The 25,175-nt window shown below is 37.4% G+C and overlaps 1 protein-coding gene across 1 annotated transcript in view; it reads left to right on the forward strand.

Moving 5' to 3' along the window:
• LOC127649291 (protein kinase C iota type) overlaps positions 1-19,660 on the forward strand; it is a 30,029-nt gene extending 10,369 nt beyond the window's left edge. The window contains exons 3-18 of the mRNA XM_052134335.1: positions 1,484-1,573; positions 3,036-3,086; positions 3,260-3,345; positions 3,426-3,563; positions 3,964-4,021; positions 7,245-7,300; positions 8,944-9,120; positions 11,271-11,368; positions 12,977-13,063; positions 13,195-13,330; positions 14,776-14,863; positions 15,062-15,187; positions 15,273-15,352; positions 15,600-15,689; positions 17,071-17,186; positions 17,762-19,660. Coding sequence (XP_051990295.1) covers positions 1,484-1,573; positions 3,036-3,086; positions 3,260-3,345; positions 3,426-3,563; positions 3,964-4,021; positions 7,245-7,300; positions 8,944-9,120; positions 11,271-11,368; positions 12,977-13,063; positions 13,195-13,330; positions 14,776-14,863; positions 15,062-15,187; positions 15,273-15,352; positions 15,600-15,689; positions 17,071-17,186; positions 17,762-17,849 — 1,565 coding nt within the window. The 3' untranslated portion in view covers positions 17,850-19,660. The remainder of the gene's footprint in view (positions 1-1,483; positions 1,574-3,035; positions 3,087-3,259; positions 3,346-3,425; positions 3,564-3,963; positions 4,022-7,244; positions 7,301-8,943; positions 9,121-11,270; positions 11,369-12,976; positions 13,064-13,194; positions 13,331-14,775; positions 14,864-15,061; positions 15,188-15,272; positions 15,353-15,599; positions 15,690-17,070; positions 17,187-17,761) is intronic.
• The last annotated feature ends 5,515 nt before the right edge of the window (positions 19,661-25,175 follow it).

Consider the following 25,175-nt stretch of genomic DNA (forward strand, 5'->3'; position numbering starts at 1 on the left):
AAATACCAAAATCTTCGACATTCCATGTTGAGCCAGAGTCGCGCTGTTCATTAGCAAAGCTGATCTGAGAGCACACTCATGGCAAGAAGTTAATCTCTTCTGCCTGCGCAAGCATTGGCACTGATGCCCGGCATTACTCATGCCTCTGCTGTGATGTCTAATAGAGGGCTGCGTTTCTACGAATTGGAGAGCCACTGTTTTAGATGTCAACACAGGACTAACGTCAACTACTGAAACCACAACTCTTACTAGTTTTTGTGTATGGTGAAAAAAAGAGCTTTCATGCTCTGCCAACTTCAGTTTGATCATAGCACAGGAACAACTACTTATTATTCCTTGTCTTTTTTTAAGACCTCCTTAAAGAGGTAGTTCACCAAAAAATGACAATTCTGTCATAATTTACTCAGTCTAATATTGTTTCAAACCTGTATGACTTTTTCCACAAAAGGAAAAGTTGGATAGAATGTTTGGAACTGTGGACCTCAGTCACCATTTTTTCCATACAATGAAAGTGAATGGTGACTAATGTAACCGGTCCTGCTTGACCCGCTCCGAGTGGGATTCAAACTGGCATCTCCGGCATGGGAGGCAGGCGTGCTAAAGAGGAGGCTAAAGGCTACAGCCTCTAGCGTCAGTAGCTAGTTCGCCGCCTCCTCCCATTCCAGTGATGCTGGTTCTAATCCTACTCTTGAGCGGGTTGAGCAGGACCATTTATAGTGATGCTGTGACCTGGATGGAAGTGAGAGGAATGGTAGCCAGCTGGTAGGTAGCTGTGCAGTGTTTAAACCTCACTTCCCTGGCCTCAAGAGGTGCACTATTGATTGAAGCTAGGGGCTGTAGCCTTTAGCCTTGTCCTTAGCATGCCCGCCTCCCATGCTGGAGATGCCAGTTCGAATTCCGCTCAGAGTGGGTCGAGCAGGACCGGAAACACTAACATTCTGCTTAACATCTCTTTTTGTGTTCCAATGATGAAAGTAAGTCATACAGATTTGGAACAACATAAGAGTGAGTACATTTCTGAATTTTCATATTTCATGGGTGAACAATCCCTTTATGTTCTCCTTCGCTCTCACTGTTTCTATTTGTAGTATCAGCTATAGACCTTATTCAATGTAACGCCATCTTGAATTTTTGACTTGAATGATAATGAGGCTGTAAGGGATAGACTCCATCTCCTCAATGAGATGCCCTGTATAAAGCTTTTAAAAGCTCCTTGATCATATCTAATTTCCTCTGGAGATTTTGTTTACTTACAGTTCTTGGAAATATATTTTTTTCAATTTTATATCAGCTAAATTATCCAAAAACACTTTAAACAACTGTACAACCTATTGAATAGACTGTACATCTATCCTCACAGCCTCATTGTCATTACCATCTAAAGTAAAATATGATGCTCCTTTGAATAAGGTCTATGGCTGCTTATTCTAACATCTTTAGTAGAGAGTTCTCTTATGAGTTTTCACTGTGCTTGTCATTGCAGGGGATCCATGCACAGTTTCTTCTCAGCTGGAGCTGGAGGAGGCCTTGCGTCTCTATGAACTCAACAAAGACTCAGAGCTTATTATTCACGGTAGGCTGGGCTTTGGCTTTGATGTGGTAGGCTGTTGTGCATATAGTCTAATATGCTTCTGTTCCATAAGTGTAGTCCCCTAAATTCTTGAAAAAAAATTTGGACCGATAAAGTCATAACACCCATGCCCTTTTTAATGCATGACTTGTGACTAAGTCCTCACAGAATAAGAGGTCTGCATGGGCCTTAAAATTAAACCCAACCCTATCCGAACAGAATGGTACCATAAGATTTTAAGTCCAACCCTGAAATTGCTCTCTATTTATAGAGTGTTTTAACAAAGCATTGTGTTTCCTCGGCACACCAGAGCAGAAAGGAAAAAACACTGGCTTACATTTTATAAGGCGCCACTTTGCTTGATGCAGAATGATCTAAAATTATGTGTAACAATGTAACAGTCACAGTAGGACATCTTTGCTGCCAGAACTTCTTCAGAACATCGACCTTTGTGACACCTGCACTAAAAACAAGATAGACGCAGCACAAGGAATGAAACGGAATGCAGGTGTCTCGACATGTGTTTTTGAAACTTGACACGGTGTCTATATATGCCGGTCCTGCACAAGACAGTAAATAAACAGTCAAAGACATCCATCCAGTTCGTGTTTACATAGGAAATCAACTGGAAAAATGGCGCATACACCGGCAAAAACACATTTGGTGTAAATGGCCCCTAACTTATTCATTTCGCATATGTCTGTCAGCGAGAGTGAGAAGTTAAGTAGGCCTGGTTATTTTTTCCTTAATTACAAACCCGAAGTCATACTTGAAAAACTGACCCGAAACTGGCCCGAAACGGATGGTTTCTCGGGTCCCGTTGGGCCTGGCTGGGTGGCAAAATCTGTCCACTGCTTACTGCTTAGTTTATGAAATATTTTGGCTCAATCAATAATGCTTTCAGCTGCCAATAGGACTGTATCACACATTTTACCATGTTTAAATATTTTTGGCAGAATACTGTGGATCACAAAATCAGCATAGCATATGCTTGGGAAAATGTCTACATATTTTGTCTGGATCTGCTTAAGGCATAGGATTTTTACATAGCATAGTTTGTCTAGATATTCACATTTCATTTTTTATAACACACCCTATGTCATCATACATTTCCTTAGATAATTAGTGGACAGGATAGATGGGAGTGAGGGAGAGCTTGACCACACTGATTGACAGAGATATATTGTTCTGCTTGTTGTGTGAGTTAATTACTGTTAGTCATGCTGAGGAGACGTCTGATCACCAGAGCTTACTGAAAAAATCCCAACAACGATTCTCTTCTAACTGTCTATCAATAGCCTCTCTCCACACCAGCTGACCTTGCATCGCTGGATAGACTGTTTCTTGACCACATAGTCATTATCCACTGTCAGATGAGGAGAGGTCACAGAGAGGTCAATCTGGAGCTGCGTGTCTGTGCTGTGCAGACTGCTTTTTCACATTCACCCTCTCTCTCTTTCCACAGTGTTTCCTTGTATTCCCGAGAAACCTGGAATGCCCTGTCCTGGAGAAGACAGTAAGTGCATCTTGTGATATAATTCTAATAGGTTTGTCCCTAAGAATGCTGAGCATTTGTTTCCTTTCAAGAGTGAATGTTAAAGTGCTAAAAAACACTTTTCAGATAAATTTTGCTTATGATGTGTGATGACCAGTAAGTTTTATAATCCTAAATGTTTCTCTCTTACACAGAATCCATATACCGCCGTGGAGCTCGACGCTGGAGGAAACTCTACTATGCCAACGGACATGCATTTCAGGCCAAACGTTTTAACAGGGTATGCAGACAATAATTTTATAATATGTACAGACCTCTGTTGTGTTTGTTATGGAAGTAATAGTTCTGTTTTCTGTACAGCGTGCTCATTGTGCCATTTGCACAGATCGTATCTGGGGTCTGGGCAGGCAGGGATACAAGTGCATAAATTGTAAACTGTTGGTCCATAAGAAATGCCATAAATTGGTCACAATGGAGTGTGGGAGACAGGTAATACAGGTGAGTTCAGACGGTAGACCCACACAGAATCTGCACACTTTTTCATATAATTTGCACCAATTATGCAGGAAAATCTGTGGAATTCTGTAGCTTAAGTATAGTATAAATAAGTTCTCTCTCTCTCTCTCTCTCTCTCTCTCTCTCTCTCTCTCTCTCTCTCTCTCTCTCTCTCTCTCTCTCTCTCTCTATATATATATATATATATATATATATATATGAGTATTATTAAATAAGCCTAAATATTTAATAAGCCTACATTCAAGGGGCATCAAATTCTGAAGAAATAAATTATTCTGTTGCAGGAGATTCTGCAATCCACTCCTTGCCCACTGTGTACACTTTTGATTTACCCATACATATGAAATAAAGAGACTATCTGACCTTTTTATTATTATTCTAGGACCCAATGATTGGAAGAATTGATCCAGGGTCTAATCCATCAGAGCACACTGATCAAGGTACACTAGGCTCTCATCTATGTTTGTCATACACTACACACACACAAACATATATGGGGGGCCCAAACAGGAAATAATTAGATAAAATCTGAATATATAGATGTAAATACTGAATATGTACTTGTAATTCAGAATAAATATAACAGAATGTATAGTTCTAATACAAATATATAGTTGTAAATCTGAATATATAAATATAAATCTGAATATGTACATATTAATCTAATATAAAGTTGTAAATCCTAAATATACACTACCATTCAAAAGTTTGGGGTCACTTGCCTGAAATGTTTCAGTGTGTGGCCACTTTTAAGATGTTAAAATGTAACATAGTTTTGATTTATTTTGAATTTTTTTAGTCACAACATAATTCCCTTATTTCTATTTATATTATTCTATAGTTGTGATAGCTTTACTATTATTTTAAAATGTGAAACAAATAAAAAATAAAGAATGAGTAAGTGACCCTAAACTTTTGAACGTATGTGTGTGTGTGTGTATATGTATATGTATGTATATGTATGTATGTATGTATGTATATATATATATATATACTTTTTATAGTCTGAATATATTTTTAAAAATCACTTTTTGATCAGTCTTATTGATAGATAAGCTCTAATTTTCCATATTTGACTAAAACAGTTAACATGCTTAATTAATTATTTGTTTTACACCATAATGTCATAATCAGCCAGCTTTCCACATATAATAAGTGTTTTTATTTAATTTATTATAATTTTTATTCTGCTTCATCAATTTCTTGCTGGCCAGGGTTTGAAGCCCAATGGGTCCTTAGTCACAGTCAATTAAAAATGGCAGACTTGTCTAATTATTCTGCTGAACTGTGGCTCAACAGCTCAAAAGCTTGCAGCCGCAGTGCTCATCTAGGCTTCTATATTTATCTGTTGAAAGCCAATAAAATATCAGTTCCGGCTTTGTCTACATTGCAAAAATCTACACAGCTTTTCATGTTTTTCGTTGTTTAAATGGCCAAATCTTTTGGATCAATAGTTACATAAATACTCAAACCAGCCCATCTGGCACCAACAATCATGCCATTCCCCAAATCACTGAGATCAAATTTTTCCCCATTCTGATGGTTGACATGAACATTAACTGAAGCTCCCGACCTGTATCTGAATGATTTTATGCACTTAACTGCTGCCACATGATTGGCTGATTAGATTGCATGGATGATTTTTGGTGCCAGACAAACTGGTTTGAGTTTTTCTGTAACTGCTGATATCCTGGGATTTTCATGCACAACAGTCTCTAGAATTTACTCAGAATGGTGCCAAAAACAAAACATTTTCAGTGAGTGGCAGTTCTGTGTATGGAAATGATTGTTGATGAGAGGGGTCAACGGAGAATGGCCAGACTGGTTCGAACTGACAGAGTGTACGGTAACTCAGATAACCACTCTGTACAATTGTTGTGAGAAGAATATAATCTCAGAATGCTATTGTGAGATGCGGGAATTATATATTCAGCATTTACAAGTATATATTCAGATTTATATTTATATATTCTTGATTTATAACTATTTATTCAGATTTACATGTATATTTTCAGATTACAACTATATATTTGGACTTTCATTTATATATTTAGATTTATACCTGTTTATTAAACATTTCCTTTCCTCTTTTAGTTTGACTATCAAGCTAATCCTGGTATAACATACATTTTTGGATAGATTTTCATTGGAATTTAACTTAACTGAACTGAACGGAGCTGAATTAAAATAGAAAATTTCAAATTTGTTATTAGATTGTTCAGCCTCTGGTCCATGAAATAAACAACAACTTCTGCCCTGCTCAAACTTATACAGTAAAGCTGAAATGTGGAACATTTTTCTGGGTTTAAATACTTTCTCTTATCCCAGCTTAATATGCAGAGACAACTGCAGATAAACCATTTGTAGGTTAATTTTCTTGAAAAATGAAAATTCTCATCATCTCATCTACATAGACAAAGATTTTTAGAAGAAAATCTCAGCTCTGTAGGTGGCCAGAACTCTGAGGGTCCAAAAAGCACAAAAAGGCAGCATAAAATTAATCCATAAGACTCCAGGGGTTAAATCCATATCTTCAGAAGCGATATTGTGTGTGTGTGTGTGTGTGTGTGTGTGTGTGTGTGTGTGTGTGTGTGTGTGTGTGTGTGTGTGTGTGTGTGTGTGTGTGTGTGTGTGTGTGTGTGTGTGTGTGTGTGTGTGTGTGTGTGTGTGTGTGTGTGTGTGTGTGTGTGTGTGTGTGTGTGTGTAAAAACAAAACTCAATATTTTATTCCCTTTAACTATAAATGCCCACTTTTACTTCCACATTCTTCTTTTGTGCAAATCACCACACACTGGTTGGGGCTGGTCAATGGTAGATATTTATAGTAAAAAATGACTTGAATATTTATCTGTTTCTCACCCACACCTTTATCACTTCTGAAGATATAGATTTAACCACTGGAGTTTTATGGATTACATTTTTGCTGCCTTTATATATATATTTTGGACCTTCAGAGTTCTGGCCACCATTCACTTAAATTGTATGGACATACAGAGCTGAAATATTCTTCTAAAAATCTTTGTTTCTTTGTGTTCCCATTGAGGAATGAAAGTCATACATATCCGGAATAGCATGAGTGTGTAAATGATGAGAGAATTTTTGTGGGAACTATCCCTTTAAAACTGCGTCTCTGTGGTGCTATAAAAAATTATTCTGTTTGTTTTGAGTGACCCATCCATATGACACAATAAAATTGACCATTGGTGTGAGTTAGGGGCAGGACTATCTGTTTGTTCGATCAACAACAGACTGGGGTATTCAGAAAGCTGTTTAAAAGAACAAAGGTTTGTCTTTGCAATTCCGTTTGGTGGCGCCAGTGGCGGAGAAATTACACCGGATGAAGATTGATGAAATCAATGAGCCGCAATAGATCTCAGTGGATCAATTCAGCAGTTTAATGAACGCAATGGGCCAGATGAGCAATGTTTAACACCTCTCATAACAAGCTACTTAAGGGTTTAGTTAGTGAGGCTGTTAACAACAAAACACAAGTTCATGTTCCTGCCATCTGGTGGCTGTGAACTTTTAATTCCAGACTCATAGAAGTGCACCTGACTTGGTTTAGGAGCTTTTGTTTGGTATCAGAATGTCAATGAATATTTTACAGGCCAGTGTTAAAATTATTGTTCCTTTTTCTTTTTTTTCTTTTAATGTTTTCTCTAGTTCTTGACAAAAATAACTCCACAGAAAGCATCAATCATGAGGGAGAGGAGCATGAGGTAAGATATTAATAATAAACTGTGTGTTTGTTAATGTGAGCTTTCGGCAACCTACTCTCAGACAGTTGGTCAGTCCAGAGTTGTCACTCTGGGTAGATGATGGGGTGTGCACAAGCAGGCTCATTCTGGCTGTATTGATTTCCTTTAGTAGAGCTAATAAAGGAACCTTCTATCAGGGTTATTAGCTTCTGATTTAGGACCTGTGTTCCTCTGGGGCAGTTTGCACCAGCTTAGTTGTGGCGTGAATGGCCACTAAGTCGCAATTTACTCACTACTATATATGTGAGCGTTGCACAATTAAACTTATGTAGAACCCTACATATAAACAAAATATTTATGGAAGCCTCTGACTAGGAGAATAATACAGTCAGATGGAATAAAAAAAGCAGACTCATTTAATGACATCAATGAGCTCGTGTTTTGCGTGACTTGCGTGACAGGTTTCAGTCCTTTCAACATACAGTATATGAGGTGTAGGCATTTACACTCATTTGCATTTATGGGAGAAAACATTATGTAAAAAAACTTACCTCTTTAGCATGAACCCAATCTAATGTGCACTTTCTTGTGTATGCTGCCCGGTGTCACGTTTCAACTTATAAAAAATATATATTAAAATTAATAAATGTCTCTTTTTTTTCCAGCCTGTTGTATTAGTATTTATATATATTTTTTTGTCCCTTATTTGTTTTAGATACAGCTATTGAATTTTGTTATTTAGATGGGCTAAATATACCATTAATTAAACCTTGTTTTATTATGTATCGTATTTCAATGGGGATGTAATTTATTATAGCTGACAGTTACGTGAGCAAACAAGGTTTGAACATTATAAGATCAAATTGAGATTCAAATTCAAATTTAAATTCACAGTTAAGTTTTGCCTTAAGAACAGGTAGTGCGACCAAATTAAGCACTGTTACAAACTAACTAGCAGTTACAAAGCCCTTTGTGTGAAGATTACTTCTCAACTTAAGTGAGACCTTGCGCACAGCTGGTGCAACCCTACCCTGGTTCTGAGCACTCTGTTGCAATCATGGAAAATTGTACAACTCAAGGGAGAAAACAAAAGAAAAAGGAGAGGATGAGATGATGTGAAAGGACAGAGAACAGCGTCAAGAGATATACATTAGCAAGAAGTGTGTGAAAATGTGAATACATGAGAAAATAAATCTTTTATACATTTTTAACATTTAAAGCACATGTGCCAACTTGCCCGACCTGACATTTATGAAATAAACCCTTGTCCTGAGAACACAGGTCAACCTTTGGTTAAAATCTTCCATTTATTATTTAGTCAACCGTTGCCTGAATGTATGTCAGTGTGCTTTAATTGTGTTCACTAGTTTACACAACAGCTATAGCAAGATATGGTATTGGAATTTTAGTTTGGAGAATAGAATTCAGAGGGTTTTAAGAGGGTTTTCATGTAGTTTCAAACCAACATAAAAAAAAAATCACTGCAGGGGAAAAACCTTTAATTTGACCTTTGACTCAAAAATGTAGTTTGTGAGATATAGCCTTGTGACATCTCTCCTATGTGTGACTCATAGATGCCTAAAATGAACTAATATATTCTGGTATGGAAATATGTGAAATATCAAGTGCTTGTGGTTTAATACTCTCTCTTGTCCATTTCTCAGGCTGTGGGCAGTCGGGAATCAGGGAAGGCTGTGTCCAGTTTGGGTCTATCAGACTTTGACCTGCTGAGGGTGATCGGCCGAGGCAGCTATGCCAAGGTGCTACTTGTGCGTCTGAAAAAGACAGAACGCATCTACGCTATGAAGGTTGTGAAGAAGGAGCTGGTGAACGATGATGAGGTGAAATTTCATGTTTCATGATGTACAAAATGTCAGGCAAGTTTTTAAATTCAGTGGGCCTTATTCACGAGACACAACAGAACTTTGTAAATCATACGTAAAAAAAATAATAATACGTATAAGGGCTGAACGATGTGCTAGAAATATGTTAATTATATTTTTATAAAAAAATTATGTGATATCCGATTACATCGTCAACTCCCTGTTGAATATTCTTGTTTTATTTTTTTATTTTTATCCCCTTTTCTCACAATTTGGAATGCCCAATTCCCTCTACTTAGTAGGTCCTCGTGGTGGCACAGTTACTCACCTCAATCCAGGTGGTGGAGGACAAGTCTCAGTTGCTTCCACGCCTGAGACCTTCAATCCACGCATCTTATCAAGTGGCTCATGCATGACACCGCAGAGTCTCCGCATGTGGAGGCTCAGCTACTCTCCGTGGTCCATGCACAACTTACCACGCACTCCATTGAGAGCGAGAATCACTAATCGGGACAACAAGGAGGTTACCCCATTTGACGTTACCCTGGATTTAAACTCGCAACTGCAGGGGTGGTAGTCGGCGTCAATACTCGCTGAGTTACCCAGGCCCCGCTTTATTTAACTTCAACTAAAGATATTTCTAAATTCAAATAATGAAGTGGTAAAAAAATCTTATATAACCACCCTTCCATTTGCCGTCACACAAGTATCTGTCTACAACAGGTGGAAAATTACTAATACAAATTAGGATCTAAAGTCAATTATATATGTAAACAATAATAATGTTGATAATAATTAAAATTGAAATATAAATGAATTTTAGTTTCAAGGTGAACTTGTTTAGGTTGTATACACATGTATAGGCTATAAAGTGATCCTGCATAGTTGCATTCAAAATGCATGTTAAGCACAAACTGCTCCATGTTAATAAAGCGAACTAAACTTTGAGCACCTCCTGAGATGGTCAGAGATCATTTGCAGCATTCTCATAGACAACACTATTCTTGCAAACAGTTTTAAGAAGACTGAATCAGAAAAGAAATAACGAGACCTCTTTACATGCATTGCAGGAGACACGCTCCCGCTGCACGCCTCTGAACAAACAGCACATCAGAGATGCGCATTGATGGCTTTTCTTTCATCTGTTCTTCAAAATATAATAATGTGTTTTTCTTAAAGCGTGTCATTGTGTCTAACAGCATTTCTTGTAATGTGTAATTTTGAGACGTTTTACAGTTAGCTTGCCACAGTGGCAGGTAGATAAGCAAAATTACATGCCATCCGCATGATAAAGTCCACCCGTATTTGCCGTATGCTAATTTCATACCCTGTGCAGCTGTGCTGCTATTTAATATATTTGGTGACTTGGCTCCATGGTTTTGTAATTTACTAATACTGTTGATCATTGTCTGTCAGTTGGAATCTGTATATTTGTCAGATATCGTCAATATCATATTACATCATCCTACCACCTAGCCCTAATATGTATATTGACACATTCAGTTCAATGAGAACATTTCTGAACAAAAATTTTTACACAGAAATTTGTTCTGCTTGTGATTCATGAAAAAGGCCCAGTGTGCATCACATATCAACAGTGCTTACGGCCCTTCACAATTATAAGTGTTTCTCCTGACACTTAATTTGTGCTTGTCATTGAAAAGCTCAATAATTTGAGTTATTTTAGACTTGACATTACAAAATAATTCAAGCATAGAGCTGCCAAGGACTCTAATGATGACTGCAATGATGTGTTGAAGTACACACATACAAATGACCAGATGTTGATAAAGTAGGCATTTAACGTTCATTAGAGGCACTTAAGTCTGGCGTGATGAATTGACAGCTGCTGCCAATGGTCAGTAATGGCAGCTGTGCTCTACTGGCCCCGCAGTGCTACATTAAGTGAGTCTCATGGTCAGAGCTATTTTTATGAGTCTGTCAATAAAAGGTCCTAATTTTTCTCTCAGTATCTTCATTGTGAGTCTCATCACATCCAGGCACTGCTCCTTGGTGCCCCCGTCCTCAAAACCTCTATCAGTTTTCAGCATTGTGAACCCCTCAATACAGTCCAGAGTGTCCTTCCAAATGTTTCCCCTACTGACAGAATGGATGCTCTGTTTTTCAATGACTGTTTAATTTTGTTTGTTCTCCTCCTCGTTTTTAAGGATATTGACTGGGTCCAAACAGAGAAGCATGTGTTTGAGCAGGCCTCCAACCATCCCTTCCTAGTTGGACTTCACTCCTGCTTCCAGACCGAGAGCAGGTTAGTCCCTGCTGATTTTTTAGAAACGACAAATGACCCTCATATAAATTAATACTTATTCTGTTGATATAATGTTTCTGTATACTGATTAAAATGAAGCAGTAGTTGATTGCAAATGTACCTGCCAATATAGCTTTGTTCAGACAGGCAGCATTAATTTGTTTTTGGTGTATTTGACCTGACTTTTTTTTTTTTTTTTGTAGAATGAACTATGGGTGGGCGACATGACCATAATCTTCTATCACTTATATTAAATTAACATGTTGTACTGCCTATTTTGGACAATCTAGTCAGTGAATTAAATTCTTGCTCTTAATCTCCTTCTCTTTATTTTTGAACATGACAATAGTCCAAGTAAAAACAAAACACACAACTTGGTTTGAAATGATTCTTACCATAACGCTACATCTCACATTGTGCCACATTTCAGTCTGATATGTTGTTGACCAATATTATTATTATGACATTTCCTCAAGATCTTCCCAAAGTAATGCAACAAAGAAAATGATGCATAAGTAACAGTTTTGACCAAATCAATGCAGAGCCCATTTTTTAGCTTATTATTTGAGGAGGTAAAACAAATTGCTTGTATTGCGAGTGATTATCATCATGCGACAGTTTGTAGATAAAAATGTTCTGTGTTGGCTTTTGTGAACCTACACCACAAATGTCAAACCTGTTTAAATAACAAGCTCTTTATTTTCTTGACTTGTTTAGGAGTCGTCCCGTTCTGTGGAGATGTTTTTCAGGGTTTTTCCTGGGTCAAAAAACCCTTATTATTGATTAGTGTTAGTGATCTGTGTGCTGTCCTGTAAACATCTGGAAGCCTGCTACGCTCGGCTCTCTTGCGTGTTTCAGAGATGGGGCATGTGAAACACATACACAGTGTAGATGTGCGTGTCGGATAAGAAGCACATTAAGAGCTTATGAAGTCCCAAATGCGAGATGAATGTCATTGAATTTCCTTGGGTGGACACCAATAATTTTGGAATGCCATTAAAACCATTTCCATGTTTCTTAAATTCTCTCAGTCTCATGTGAAGCCCTGCCCACGCTTTGCACTTGGATATTTACATATCGCGATATACACAATATAGCAAAATCTCTATCGATGAACTTTATATCTTCGCCACAATATATATCGTCAGATCGCCCAGCCCTAGTCTGAACAGTAAAAGAAAAAGCATGAAATCTGATATTTACAAACCCAATACAAACCACATCCATTCAAATCTATTTTATTTATTTTTTTGAAATTGTGTTTAAGTCGGAAGGATCAGATTTTAAGAAGTTGGTTTCAATTAGCTCACTCGTTCATCTTAAAGTGGTCTATGTGAAATTCACTATGTAGTGATTGAGTGAGCATTTTTGGACCGTTTATGGATTAATGTGTAAAATATTGCTTATGTTCTCTCAAGCACCTTCATAGAGGATGAGTTCATAGTTGCAACGAGATGTCTGGAAATTGTCTCCACTGTTTAAGCATACAGATCACATTACAGACAGTCAATCCTAAAGATCAGATTTGAAAATTAAATCGAATTTGTGTGCAGTTAAATATCAGTGTGAAATCTTGGGATGAGGGTTGATGATCATTTTCTTTCACAGGCTATTCTTTGTAATCGAGTATGTGAATGGAGGGGATCTAATGTTCCATATGCAGCGACAGAGAAAACTTCCGGAAGAGCATGCCAGGTGTGTAACATGGTTCAGTGTTAATGAACAGCTTGAATCTTTGAATGGATTCTGAATGACACGCACAGCTCCTGTTACCACAGGAACAGAATCACAAATGAGGTAGTTTTTCTTGTTCTCCCTGCTGGCAGATTTTACTCAGCAGAGATCAGCCTTGCCTTGAACTACCTCCACGAACGCGGCATCATCTATAGGGACCTGAAACTGGACAATGTGCTGCTGGAGTCAGAGGGACACATCAAACTTACTGATTATGGCATGTGCAAGGTGAGACTGTTTGTGTGTTATTTTTAAAAGTGCATTTGCTATGGATGTTTTTATTCTTTTTATATTTGCGGTTTTCCAATGGTCAAACCTGGAAATATTAGAGAATATAACATTTTTAATTTTCAGGCCTGGAGAAATCATAGAAGGTAATAAAAATCAAGAAATCATATAGTTTCGTTAGTGAAGATACATTTGTATATTTATGCTCATCTCTAAAATATAAGATTGTCTAGAAATTTCTGTTTGTGAGTGCAATCTCTACAAACTAATTTCCTTTTTCCATCAACTAGTTTAGGGTTTCCCTGATGACTGTGTAACAATGTTATTTTTAACTTATGGGAAGAACCCTCTTTGCTGGTATCAAATTTATACCACCTATCTTTTATGTCCTGATGAGCACTCAAGAGATTAAGAGTAGCTATAGCCTATATACTATACTGGTTTGAGTTTTTCTGTAACTGCTGATCTCCTGGGATTTTCACCCACAACAGTCTCTAGAATTTACTCAGAATGGTGCCAAAAACATCCAATGAGCGACAGTTCTGCAGATGGAAACACCATGTTGATGAGAGAGCTCAACGGAGAATGGCCTAGCCTTCTCACTGGGGGTCTAAACATAAATATTATTTACTTATTTTTTTGTTTGTTTTGAGGCAAGATTTAAAATCATGTTTTGTTTTGTCTTTCCCCCCTTTTCTCTTAATTTCGAATTCCCAATCCCCAGTGCGCTCTAAATTCTTGTGTGGTGGTGTAGTGACTCACCTCAATGTGGGTGACAGAGGATGAATCTCAGTTGCCTCTTCATCTGAGACCGTCAAACCGTGCATCTTATCATGTGGCTTGTTGAGTGCGTTACCACGGAGACATTGCGCATGTGGAGGCTTCACGTTGTTCTCCGTGGCATCCACGCTCAACTCACCATGTGCCCCACCGAGAGCGAGAACCACATTACAGCGACCACGAGGAAGTTACCCCATGTGGCTACCCTCCCTAGCAACCGGGCCAATTTCGTTGCTTAGGAGACCTGGCTTAGGTCACTCAACATGCCCTGGATTAGAACTCACGATTCCAGGGGTGGTAGTCAGCGTCTTTACTCGCTTAAAATCATGTTTTTTATCAAACTGCAAAATGATGACTCTAAGGCATTACAGATATTATAGCTTATTTTTCTGTTAAAGCATACATTTCTGTAAAGCTGCTTTGAAATAATATGTGCTGTGAAAAAAGCTATACAAATAGTAATGACTTGACTAGTGAGCGGAATACCATCTCAGAATGCACAACACATCGATCTTTGAGGCAGATGGGCCACATACAACAACAGAAGACCACGTCGGGCACATTATTAAGACTGTAGTGTTCCTAGTAAAGTGCTCGGTGAGTGTATATGGGTTGTATTGTGTGCCTAAGGCTTTCTCTTGTTACAATATTCATCTCTTGTGTAGGAGGGATTGAGACCCGGAGACACAACCAGCACTTTCTGCGGAACCCCTAATTATATCGCCCCTGAGATTCTGAGAGGAGAAGACTATGGTAAGCACAATTCACACACGAATCCTCTTCACAAAGACCATCTGTAGACAATTGTGCTCTAGTGTGCACTAATCCAGTCATTGCTATTAGTGCACAATGCATGAGGTTTTACCTCTTGTGGTTTTTTTGTGTCAATAGTAAGCTGTTCATTTCAAAGCCTCAAAAAGATTAATGTGGAACTTTGTGATTTTAATGCAGGTTTTAGTGTAGATTGGTGGGCACTGGGTGTCCTTATGTTTGAGATGATGGCTGGGAGGTCACCCTTTGACATAGTCGGCAGCTCTGATAACCCTGACCAAAACACAGAAGATTACCTTTTCCAAGGTATATGACTAATGCATAGATATTTCAACTAGCTGTATGTTTTCTTTGTAGTTCTCATGATATGTCTCCTGCTCTTTGTCTGCAGTCATTTTGGAAAAGCAGATCAGAATTCCCAGATCGCTATCAGTTAAAGCTGCTAGTGTTCTGAAGGGATTCCTCAACAAGGTAAAGTGGGATCAGACCAGACAGATCAATGTTAATTGCGTTTTGTCACACAGACCTGTTAAAGTGCTGTGATAATCACTCTATTTCTCTCTCACTTTCTCCCCCTCTTTTTAACTTCCTCGCTGCTCCTCTTTTTGCTCTGTTTTTCAATGTCTATTTTTTGTAACTTTTTATTCCTTACTTTATTTCTTCTCACACTGTGGCTTCTTTCCCTTTACTTTTTCTGTATCACTACTATTTTTTGTAGGAGCCAAAGGAACGCCTAGGATGTCATCCTCAGACAGGCTTTGCAGACATCATGGCCCATCCTTTTTTCAGAAATGTAGACTGGGATCTTGTGAGTCACCCCTATCTGTCCTTCCTTTATCTGACTTATTGTATATTTTGACATGAGACTGCAGCAGAAGCATGAGTCATTTGCTTTAGCCTGATGATAGTGAAACAAAACAGGGGTCTGACTGGAGCCTAAAGAACTATTTAGTGGCATTAATGACCCTGAGAAACTGTCCTTTCATGTAATTTAACGTGAAAAATGTTACCACAACTATTGTTTAAGGAACCTCTGTATCAAATTATTACTCTAATTAGTATTAAGGTTTAAATGACTTTATAAAAGCATAATTCGCTGTCTCTTATATTTTTACAGTTTCATTTTTTAATTCCTATCAAATTTCAGGCAAATTAGAAATTCCAAAATTATTTATTTAATTTTGGTTCAGAGTTGTGCCATAAAACGAACAGTGTCGCTTGTAAGGCCAGTTATATAATTAAGGTGAGAGGTGTCATCTTTTTATTTTTAAGTCAGAGCGTTGTGAGAGTGAACTCTCATGTGTAAGGCTGGTTTAAATGAGGTTGAGACTCAGATGAACACAGTATTGACCTCTTGTCCCAGTTTGGTCTGGGCGAGCACACAGACAGAGGGAGTTCAGGTTACACAAGTTATCTTTACAGACAGCCTGTAGCATCCAAGGCAGCCTGCAGGGGGAGCGAATCCTGGTGTGATTTCTGAGGCCTTCCAGCAAGTTCCCACACAGTGAGGTTGAGAATGTCAAGCCAAAAACAATACTGAACAAGCCCAAGAAAGATCTTTGAGTCCTTGCTGGGTGAAGATTAAATGTTGTCTTTTGGCTTTTTGCGAGAGAACAAGGTGTGAAAAAACTAATAATTTAATATTTTTTTTGTTTGTTTTAATTTTGACATTTAATTTTTGAAAATGAATTAATTGAAAGGGTTTTAAAAAATGAACCTCTTCAACTCTGGAGCATTTTTGGACCACCGCCTGCAATTTGTCCCATTCGAATATAAAAGATCTCCATGTACTAATTGGCAAAAATGTGTCTCATTTGTATCAGAAATTGCCCCAAATAAAAAAAAAAAAGGCTCAAATTATTCATAAATAATATTGTATATGTTTACAATCCTATAATGAATAGCTTGTAAACATATACTCTTTTTTTACTTTGAAAGAATGTAATTCTTCTTCTGTTCACTCCAGATATTTTACAAATATCAAATATTTCTTTAATTCTTTTGAAAATCTTTCAAACTGTGGTATTAAACCAACAAAATAAACTGTACAGTTTAATTTGATATTCGTCTATATAATTGCTATTTTAAAGAATTTTATATTCATATTAATATTTGTACCACATGACATCTAGGTGGCGCTGATTTGTGATATCAGTGTCGTTATTTGAAACATGTCATCTCCATTTCAGATGGAGCAAAAGCAAGTAGTTCCACCCTTCAAGCCCAATATTTCTGGCGAGTTTGGGCTGGATAACTTTGATGCCCAGTTCACCAATGAGCCCATTCAGCTCACGCCTGACGATGAGTGAGTGTCTGTTCATGTGTGTATGTCTGTGTCATGCCCCAGGCTTTCTTAATCAGACCTGAAGCGCCATTAATCTGCTTTAGATCTTTTCCACAGTAATGCTGGTTTTATCATAATCAAATGCGCAAGGAAGTATCTTCAAATTTACAATGTCTGATGACACACTGTAGTTCTGTGAAATGAAATGTACAAATGAAAGCCATAGTGACTAAAAGGAATAGTTCATCCAAAAAGGAAAATTCTTTCATAATTTCTCACCCTCATGTTGTTCCAAACATGTATGACTTTATTCGTTGGAACACAGAAGGAGAAAAGGCAGAATTACAGCCTCAGTCACCATTCCCTTTCATTGTGTGGAATAAAAGATGCAGTGCAAGGTGACTGAGGCTTACATTCTGCCTGACATTTCCATTTGTGTTCCATGGATGTAAAGTCATATGGGTTTGGAAAAACACGAGTAGTGATTAAATGATGAAAGAATCTTAATTTATGGATGAACTATTCCTTATATCTGCCAGGCTGTTCTGCTGCTTATAACAGTTAAGACTGATTGATTATCTTTTTGTCTTTCTCAGTGATGTTGTAAAGAAGATCGACCAGTCTGAGTTTGAAGGGTTTGAGTACATCAACCCTCTGCTGATGTCTGCGGAGGAGTGTGTGTGAACGCCCCATCTGACGCTGTTACATGCGTCTCAAAGCTGCCTTTTTTCCATTGTTGCATGGTCGCAAACAAACAAATGAAAGGAACAACCTGACGTCATTTTGTTGGGACCAGTTGAAGCATTAAATTTGCCAAACCTCTTTCACTTTCTGCCATTTGTAACCACTAGTCCTTAAGTCTATTTTTTCTTGATTATTTTTGTATCATGTAAATCTGCACTGATAAAAGGAAATTTATCAGCCCCTTTGCGCAATGAGCAACATAGTTGGAAGGTCAATTTTAGGTTACTGAAGAGAATGACTGTGATGGTACACAGGATGCATCTGCTGGCTACTCCACTGATGATGTTTTGATATACATTTTATTTGTACATATTAAAGGAAAACCATTGCGCATATATAGTAAGCCATTTTAAACTTTATATCAGATTACATTTAATCTTGAATTTTTTTTCTGATTTCCTGCTCAACTTTTCTTCTTCAATAAGTGTAGATTAAGGAAGAAAAACAACGTAATACGTTTTATAATTTTTTTTTATTTAAGAAAATTATCTATATAGTATGTGCACAGTGTATTGAATCATAGTTTTCCAAAAAACAAATCTCAATATTAAGAATTGTTTAAAGATGATTAGGGTTTGAAAATATCAGTATGTATCAAACTTGTGAGAATGGAGCAGGGAGCCCAGGAACACTAATGGACAATGTTGTAAATACTGACAAACTGTGAATGGATTCTGTATAGACAGGGCCAGGATGGGAATGATTGTAGAATAGACATAAAATCCAACAGCTTGTTTGAACACCGGACCAAAAACAAGACACTAAAGCAAAGCATGTTTCTGTCAATGGTTTCCATATTAGGTAGAGGTATGTTTTTACACTTAAACTGCTGCATGAATTAAGTTTTCCTCACCTTTTCTTTTTACTTTTATCTCTTGCTTTTTGTGGTAAATTGTGATATATATTGCCTTTCTGTTTATGATATTCCATTTGTGTGATGTTTTTCTTTTTGTACATGGAACAAATTGAGCGTCAGTGGACGCGTGTTCATTGTTTCTCAGTACAATCACAGAGAAGCTTTTTTTTTTCTTTTAGTCCCTTGGGGGGATTCCCAGTCAGACATGGCGTACTAGGAGGCCGTGGATTATGTTTACCCTTCACGGCCCTCTGTTGCACCCAGCTCTTTGGTGGTGTATTTTGAAAACCGATCATGTCTGGACACATTTTTTATGTTCCAACAGAAGAATCTTTGACACTAATGACCAAATTCTGAAATACTTAAACACAAATTAACATTCATACACAACAATGCCCTCTCTTATTCCATGCAGATATCATTGCGCTTATATTTTCACAGATGTTCGCACCGGTTCTGAGCTGTGAGGAGCTCGTTAGCAGTCTGGTGTTAGAAATGACTATATCGCTTGAAGCCCTTAATGCATACCCAGAAAAAAAAAGCTGTTCTAATATGTTTTAAAGAAGCATCAGGGGGCTATGGTGGACCTCGAAATTGTTTTGTTTTATTCTTTGTATAATATGCACATTGAAAACACTACCAATGGACTGTAATAAACTGTACCTCCTTTTTTGTTAACACCTAATTAAAGTATTTAAGGAAAGCTCTCATTCCACATTCAAATGTGAAAGCAATTTCTGATTTGTCGTGATTAGACAGTTCCCATCTGACTTTAACTCTTGTTGCTTGTTAATTAATTTTCTGTCCCAAAGGAATGCATAAACGAATGACTGTTCTTAGAAACATTTGTGCATATATTATTATTTGGTGAGACATCTGTTAAATAAAAAAACGAGAGGAAATAATCTTTTGTTCTGTACTCTGTCTTGTGTTTTGTCAATCTTCATACTTCAGTTGTTTTGTGGTAAATAGTTATTTTAGAATTTTCTCTCCCTATTGAGTCCCATGCAAAGCATGCTGGGAAATGATAATCCCCTGCCCGGTTTCATCAATTCTACATTCCCACCACAAAAAGTATTCATGTAGTCCCAACTCAAATGGATTAAGTAAACTTCAGTTTTACAAATTTAAATGATAGAATGCAATGAAATCAAGTTTTGACAAAAAGTTCAAGAATTGTTCAATTTTAAAGGTGCACACAGTAACACTTGCTTTTGTGTGATTTTTAAACTACAGTGACACCTAGCTTTGTGGATGCAGCAGCATTCAAAATCAATGGTTTTTAGTTGCAAATGCCATTGTAGAAATTCACTATACACAGTCAGCCATGATTAATTTAATCCAAGAGTGAACGTTTCCAATATCAAGGTGGTTGCTGAGTCTAAGCAAGTAGTGTTTGGCTGGTCATGTGATTCTAAAATGGCAGCCCCCAAGAGGGGACCCTCTCCATGTAGAATAAAACAGCTTTCATAAGGTTACTAATAAGAATGGTATCTTCATTTCATATAATTTCTCATGATTTTATATCTAAGTTTACAAATTACTATTAATTTCTTTGGGAGTAACTTTTCGTATTCTGAATCAATTCAAAAAATTCATCAATCAAACTGCTTTACGAACCGATTTTAGCAATCAAAATAATGAAATTGATCATAAGATTTGACTAACATGATTTGTTCGCAAATCGGATAAAGAGAAAAGTACAAATACGCCAAAAACTTTAGTACACACAGTGAAGTATTTGTACTTTGTTGCCATACACCTCTGGTCATCAGGCTATTGGTCCACACCGATCAGTGATTAAGGAAAGGGAACGTATGTCATCTCAAGTTAGTTCATTTTTTTAGACAGCATATCTTGTTTCATAGCTAATGTTACTACTAATCTTACAAGTCACATGACAATCTGTACACTAAACAAATTGAGCTCAAAACACATTCTATTTCCAGGTAAGAGTCAGTGAAGTTTATGACTGCGTGCATCAAATAATAATCGTTTTGGCTGATATGTAAACAAGAAATTAAACTTGTAATGCTCATACTTTGATGTGAACTATTAGAATTGACTCTGGTGGCTTCAAAGCATAATCTGATTTCAGCCTTAACATTTAAAAAATGTACCTCTACATTCTGTGATTTAAATAAACATATGTGTAACATGGCTTTTTGTGGAGCAGCATCTCATTGGCCGGATGGTTGAGGACCTCATCTCATGATGCCTCACCTTGTATAAATTTGCCCATTACTCTAAATCCATGAGGGCCAGTGAATGTGAATGTTTTCTGCATCAGGCTGTGCTCTGTGACATTGTCTGTGTCCTCTGTCTCAGGAGAGCAGGGCAAACTATTCCCAATGGAAGACAGAGCCAAGTTGCCCTCTAAAGTAGAGATGTGTAACCTTGTTTGGTTGGTGGTGGAGAACAGTGATGAAAGATACATTCTAGTCACGATCCTTTTTAAATATCAGCTTTTATTGGTAGGATTCGCAATGCATGGCACATTGCATGTCTGGACTTTTGTTGTCTATATTATGGTATTTAGACACCATACATCAGCAACTCTTAAAGAGTCTTTAGGGAGGGAGCCAGGTGTGTTGCCTTTTGATCTGCTTAAACATCCTGAAACTCCTTTTCAGATCAGGTAGTACAAGACTCTGCTGTACTTGTTGTACTTGTCTTGCTGATGATGAGTGTTTGTTTGTCTGGCTGTCTGATGATGCATTTCAATATAGATTTTTTCTGAAGCCATGCCCTCTTGATGGTGCTTAAGGCTTAGTCCTTTAGTCTGTAATGGAGACAGCCTGACTAACTGTGTGGTCCATCTGAGCTTAATCCATTTTTCCTGGCATTTCGTGATCCTTCATTCTCCTGCATGCAAACAGCTTTATGACAAGCTTTAAATGAACTCTCAGCTATTGGAGAGTAATTACCCATATTAATTTTAAATTACTCCACACAATACTGGGATGATGTTATTACCCTCTAGAAAAAAAAATCAATGTGCTAGTGTTCAGTGTTCAGGCATAGATCACTGTGTGTGGGTGCACCTGCTTTCATAATTCATCTGCTGACCTTGCTCTCTGCAGTGAATGGTGGAAACAGCACCGAAACTGGCTTGCTCATCGACACATCAAACCTCTGGTGACTGGTGATATAAGAGTCAACTCGATCTGATAGAAACTGTTTTGTATAACCAACCAGCACAATATGACTATAAGTGTTCAAATCAAAGCCTGCAGGTAATACATTTACATTTAAGCATTTGGCAGACGCTTTTATCCAAAGCGACTTACAGAGCACTTATTACAGGGACAATTCCCCCGGGAGCAACCTGGAGTTAAGTGCCTTGCTCAATGACACAATGGTGGTGGCTGTGGGGCTCGAACCAGCGTCCTTCTGATTACCAGATTACCAGTTATGTGCTAGACCACTACTCCACCACCACTCCATAGCATGAGCAGGTTGACCAATCAGAAGAAAGGGGCGTTTCAGGTCCACCCATATGTACAAATCAAATATTCAAGCCATATATTAGTGAAATCAAATAATCAAAATGCACAGTGGATTGTCCAATGGCTATTTTTCCAATTCCCTATTTTTAACTTCAGCATTAAATTGAAATTACGAAAACAAGTCATAAATAGTTTTTTAATATTGGTTTTGTAAACAAATAATAATTAAATAACAAGTGTTTTTTTGGTTTACCGATTTTGAATTCCTAATCGAATATGAAATGAACTAATGATACACGATTCAGATGGGTCCCCTTTGGTGTTCACAAATAGTTAGTAAGCCACACTTGGCCTGCACAAGCACCACACATGCTGTGGGGCTTAAATGCAAATGAGCTATGTTTCTTTACGTCACAAACAGACAGGTTTAAAAATGAGATGTTTCAGCAGGGTGGTCACTATAAATGCTCTTATTAGACGGGAGGAAATTTTCAGTTCTGAAAATGACAGTATGTTTTTATGGTACAGTTATGATATTTATGTCTAAATATCAAGGAAAATGTTATTCTACATTTCATGACCCTTTTAAAATTAGCAAGAATGAAAAGCAGTACCAAGGGAGTACTATAATGTATAAATACTTTTAAATACGATTTAAATACATTTTTTTTCACATTGCAGTATGAGATGTACATCTTTTTTTTTGTGGCAATTGGCGGGGGGGATAAAATATAATTATAAGTCATGAAAATTGTCACAACATAAAAAATGTAATGGTCCTAAAAATAGGCTTCATCTTGTGTAGGTAATATATAATTTCTTGTTTGTTTCTTTTGATTTTGGAGTCAAATCGGAACAGTACATTTTCTGAGAGGTTACATGAGAATCAAATTCCTTTTAGAAATACAAATAAAATCCAAAAAGCTGATTTCAGCTCGAATTTTTGGTCTTTTAGATTTTCTGACAAATGCACAACACTACTCTGAGCTTTAAAAATTTTAGATTTTTCTTTGTGTCAATTTAACTCCTTGCTATTTTGTGGGAGCACTCAGTCTAAACAAAAACACAACACCTCTAAGCACATCAAAACAATTTAAATCTTCAAAAACCTGAATATGACCTGGGTCAGTGTGGTGGAGAGGACTTTAAAAGTGTTAATGAAATTGGTGTTTGTGAAAGGCCCTCATAGCTCTGCCTCTCCCATTTAACATTTAAATGACACCTAACAAATGGCTCAAACAGAGATGATACAGGTCCAAATGTGATCCCAGCACCCTATCATAGGTTCATTGAAATAAAGAAGCACATTTTATGGTGGAAGCCCCATGGATAGAGCAAACTGATGGATGGGCTCCAAGCTATTACTCAGCCACAGAATTGTTCTAGTGCTATTACTTAATGTCCTTGGCAAAATGAACCCACAACATTTATCCAAGCATTACTCAAACTAATGTCTATAAACATGTCTGGGTGGTGTATAATTAGTTCAAGTCAAACATCATACAGATTGTATTATTTTAAAGCACCCATGTGTACGGTTCTGAAGATGAAAAACCTGTTGACGTAACCTTTGCTTCAAAATACTCCCTTTAATTTGAAGGACCTTTTGCTCTAAATGTTTTTGGTATGTCTTTGGCAAGGCATTGATCATGCATACAGAAAAATATGGCATTTGATGTGTAAGATTGAAGGAATTTAATTCTAGGTAACATATCTGATTTGATTTCACACAGCCTGTGTCATTATTCTAAAACATTTATAGACGTAGCCCTTCATTTTTCACCAAAATACATGACAATAAGTTAATTAATTTCCATGTCTTTTCCAGGACTTTAAAAAAAAAATTTTAAAAATACTTTAAAAAAAGTTTTTCCATGACCGTAGGAACAATATTAGTTCATGGAAGTAGCTTTAAAGAAATATTCAGGATTCAATACAAGTTAAGCTCAATCAAATTTTCCCTCTTTTTCTTTAAAGAAAAAAGCAAACATCGAGGTAGGGGCAGACTGGCCATAGGGAGAACTGGGACTTTTCCTGATGGACCGGCCGCAAAATGCCACCACGATATGCTGAAGGAGGCCTTCCCCATCTCCGCACACCACTCCAGAAATGAGGGCGCTCCATCCGACTTCCATCCCTTAAAATAATTGGCCAGCCAATCATAATGCTGGTCAGAATGTTTATCCCCCAAATTTATGACCGCCCCATCACCCAAAATACAGAGTGTGGGGTAAAATGAAATTTGCATGCTCAAAACGTCACACATAAAACTCTGAATCTTCTACCAAAATTCTTAGATCCTGACACATCCCAAAAAATGCAAAAAGATGCAGACTTGACGTTTTTTTTAATTAAACACTCTGGACAATTTTGTGAGCCAGTTGGGTGTAACGTAACTTCTCCAGTTAGTTTAATAGAAAGGCTTTGCAAAGCCGAAATAGGGGCAAGAACTTCCTGATCAATACAAAACCAGGGAAGGGCTCTCTCAGGTGGAAGCAACCAATGAGCCAAATGTCTGAGACCAAATGCATAATAATAAAACAAAGAGTGACCCGAGAGCACAGCAGCCAGAGTATGCTGCATTGTTGTTTAAACTGACTGATAATGACGTTACCATCATTACTGAGAAAGAAATTGGTAATAAAAGGAACTGACCTTGAACTTGCTTCGTTGTCTCCTGACTCCTCTATTGCCCGAACTAAAGACTTTGTTACAGGGTCAAAATTAACTCTTAACTAAATCAGACAAATTTGCTGGGAATAAAATGACCAAATACTTAATGCCCTGTTTGGGCCACTGGAATGCATCTGGCTGGAAAGCCGTTACTGGGCAGTACGCTGTCAGAGCCAAAGCTTCGGGTTTAGACCAGTTGACTCTGTATCCTGAGAACTTAGAAAAGGAATGAATAATTCTATGGAGGCAAGGCATAGATCAAATGGGGTCAAAGAGGAATGATAAAAT

The sequence above is a fragment of the Xyrauchen texanus genome, chromosome 9 (assembly GCF_025860055.1).
Source record: "Xyrauchen texanus isolate HMW12.3.18 chromosome 9, RBS_HiC_50CHRs, whole genome shotgun sequence".
Taxonomy (NCBI): domain Eukaryota; kingdom Metazoa; phylum Chordata; class Actinopteri; order Cypriniformes; family Catostomidae; genus Xyrauchen; species Xyrauchen texanus.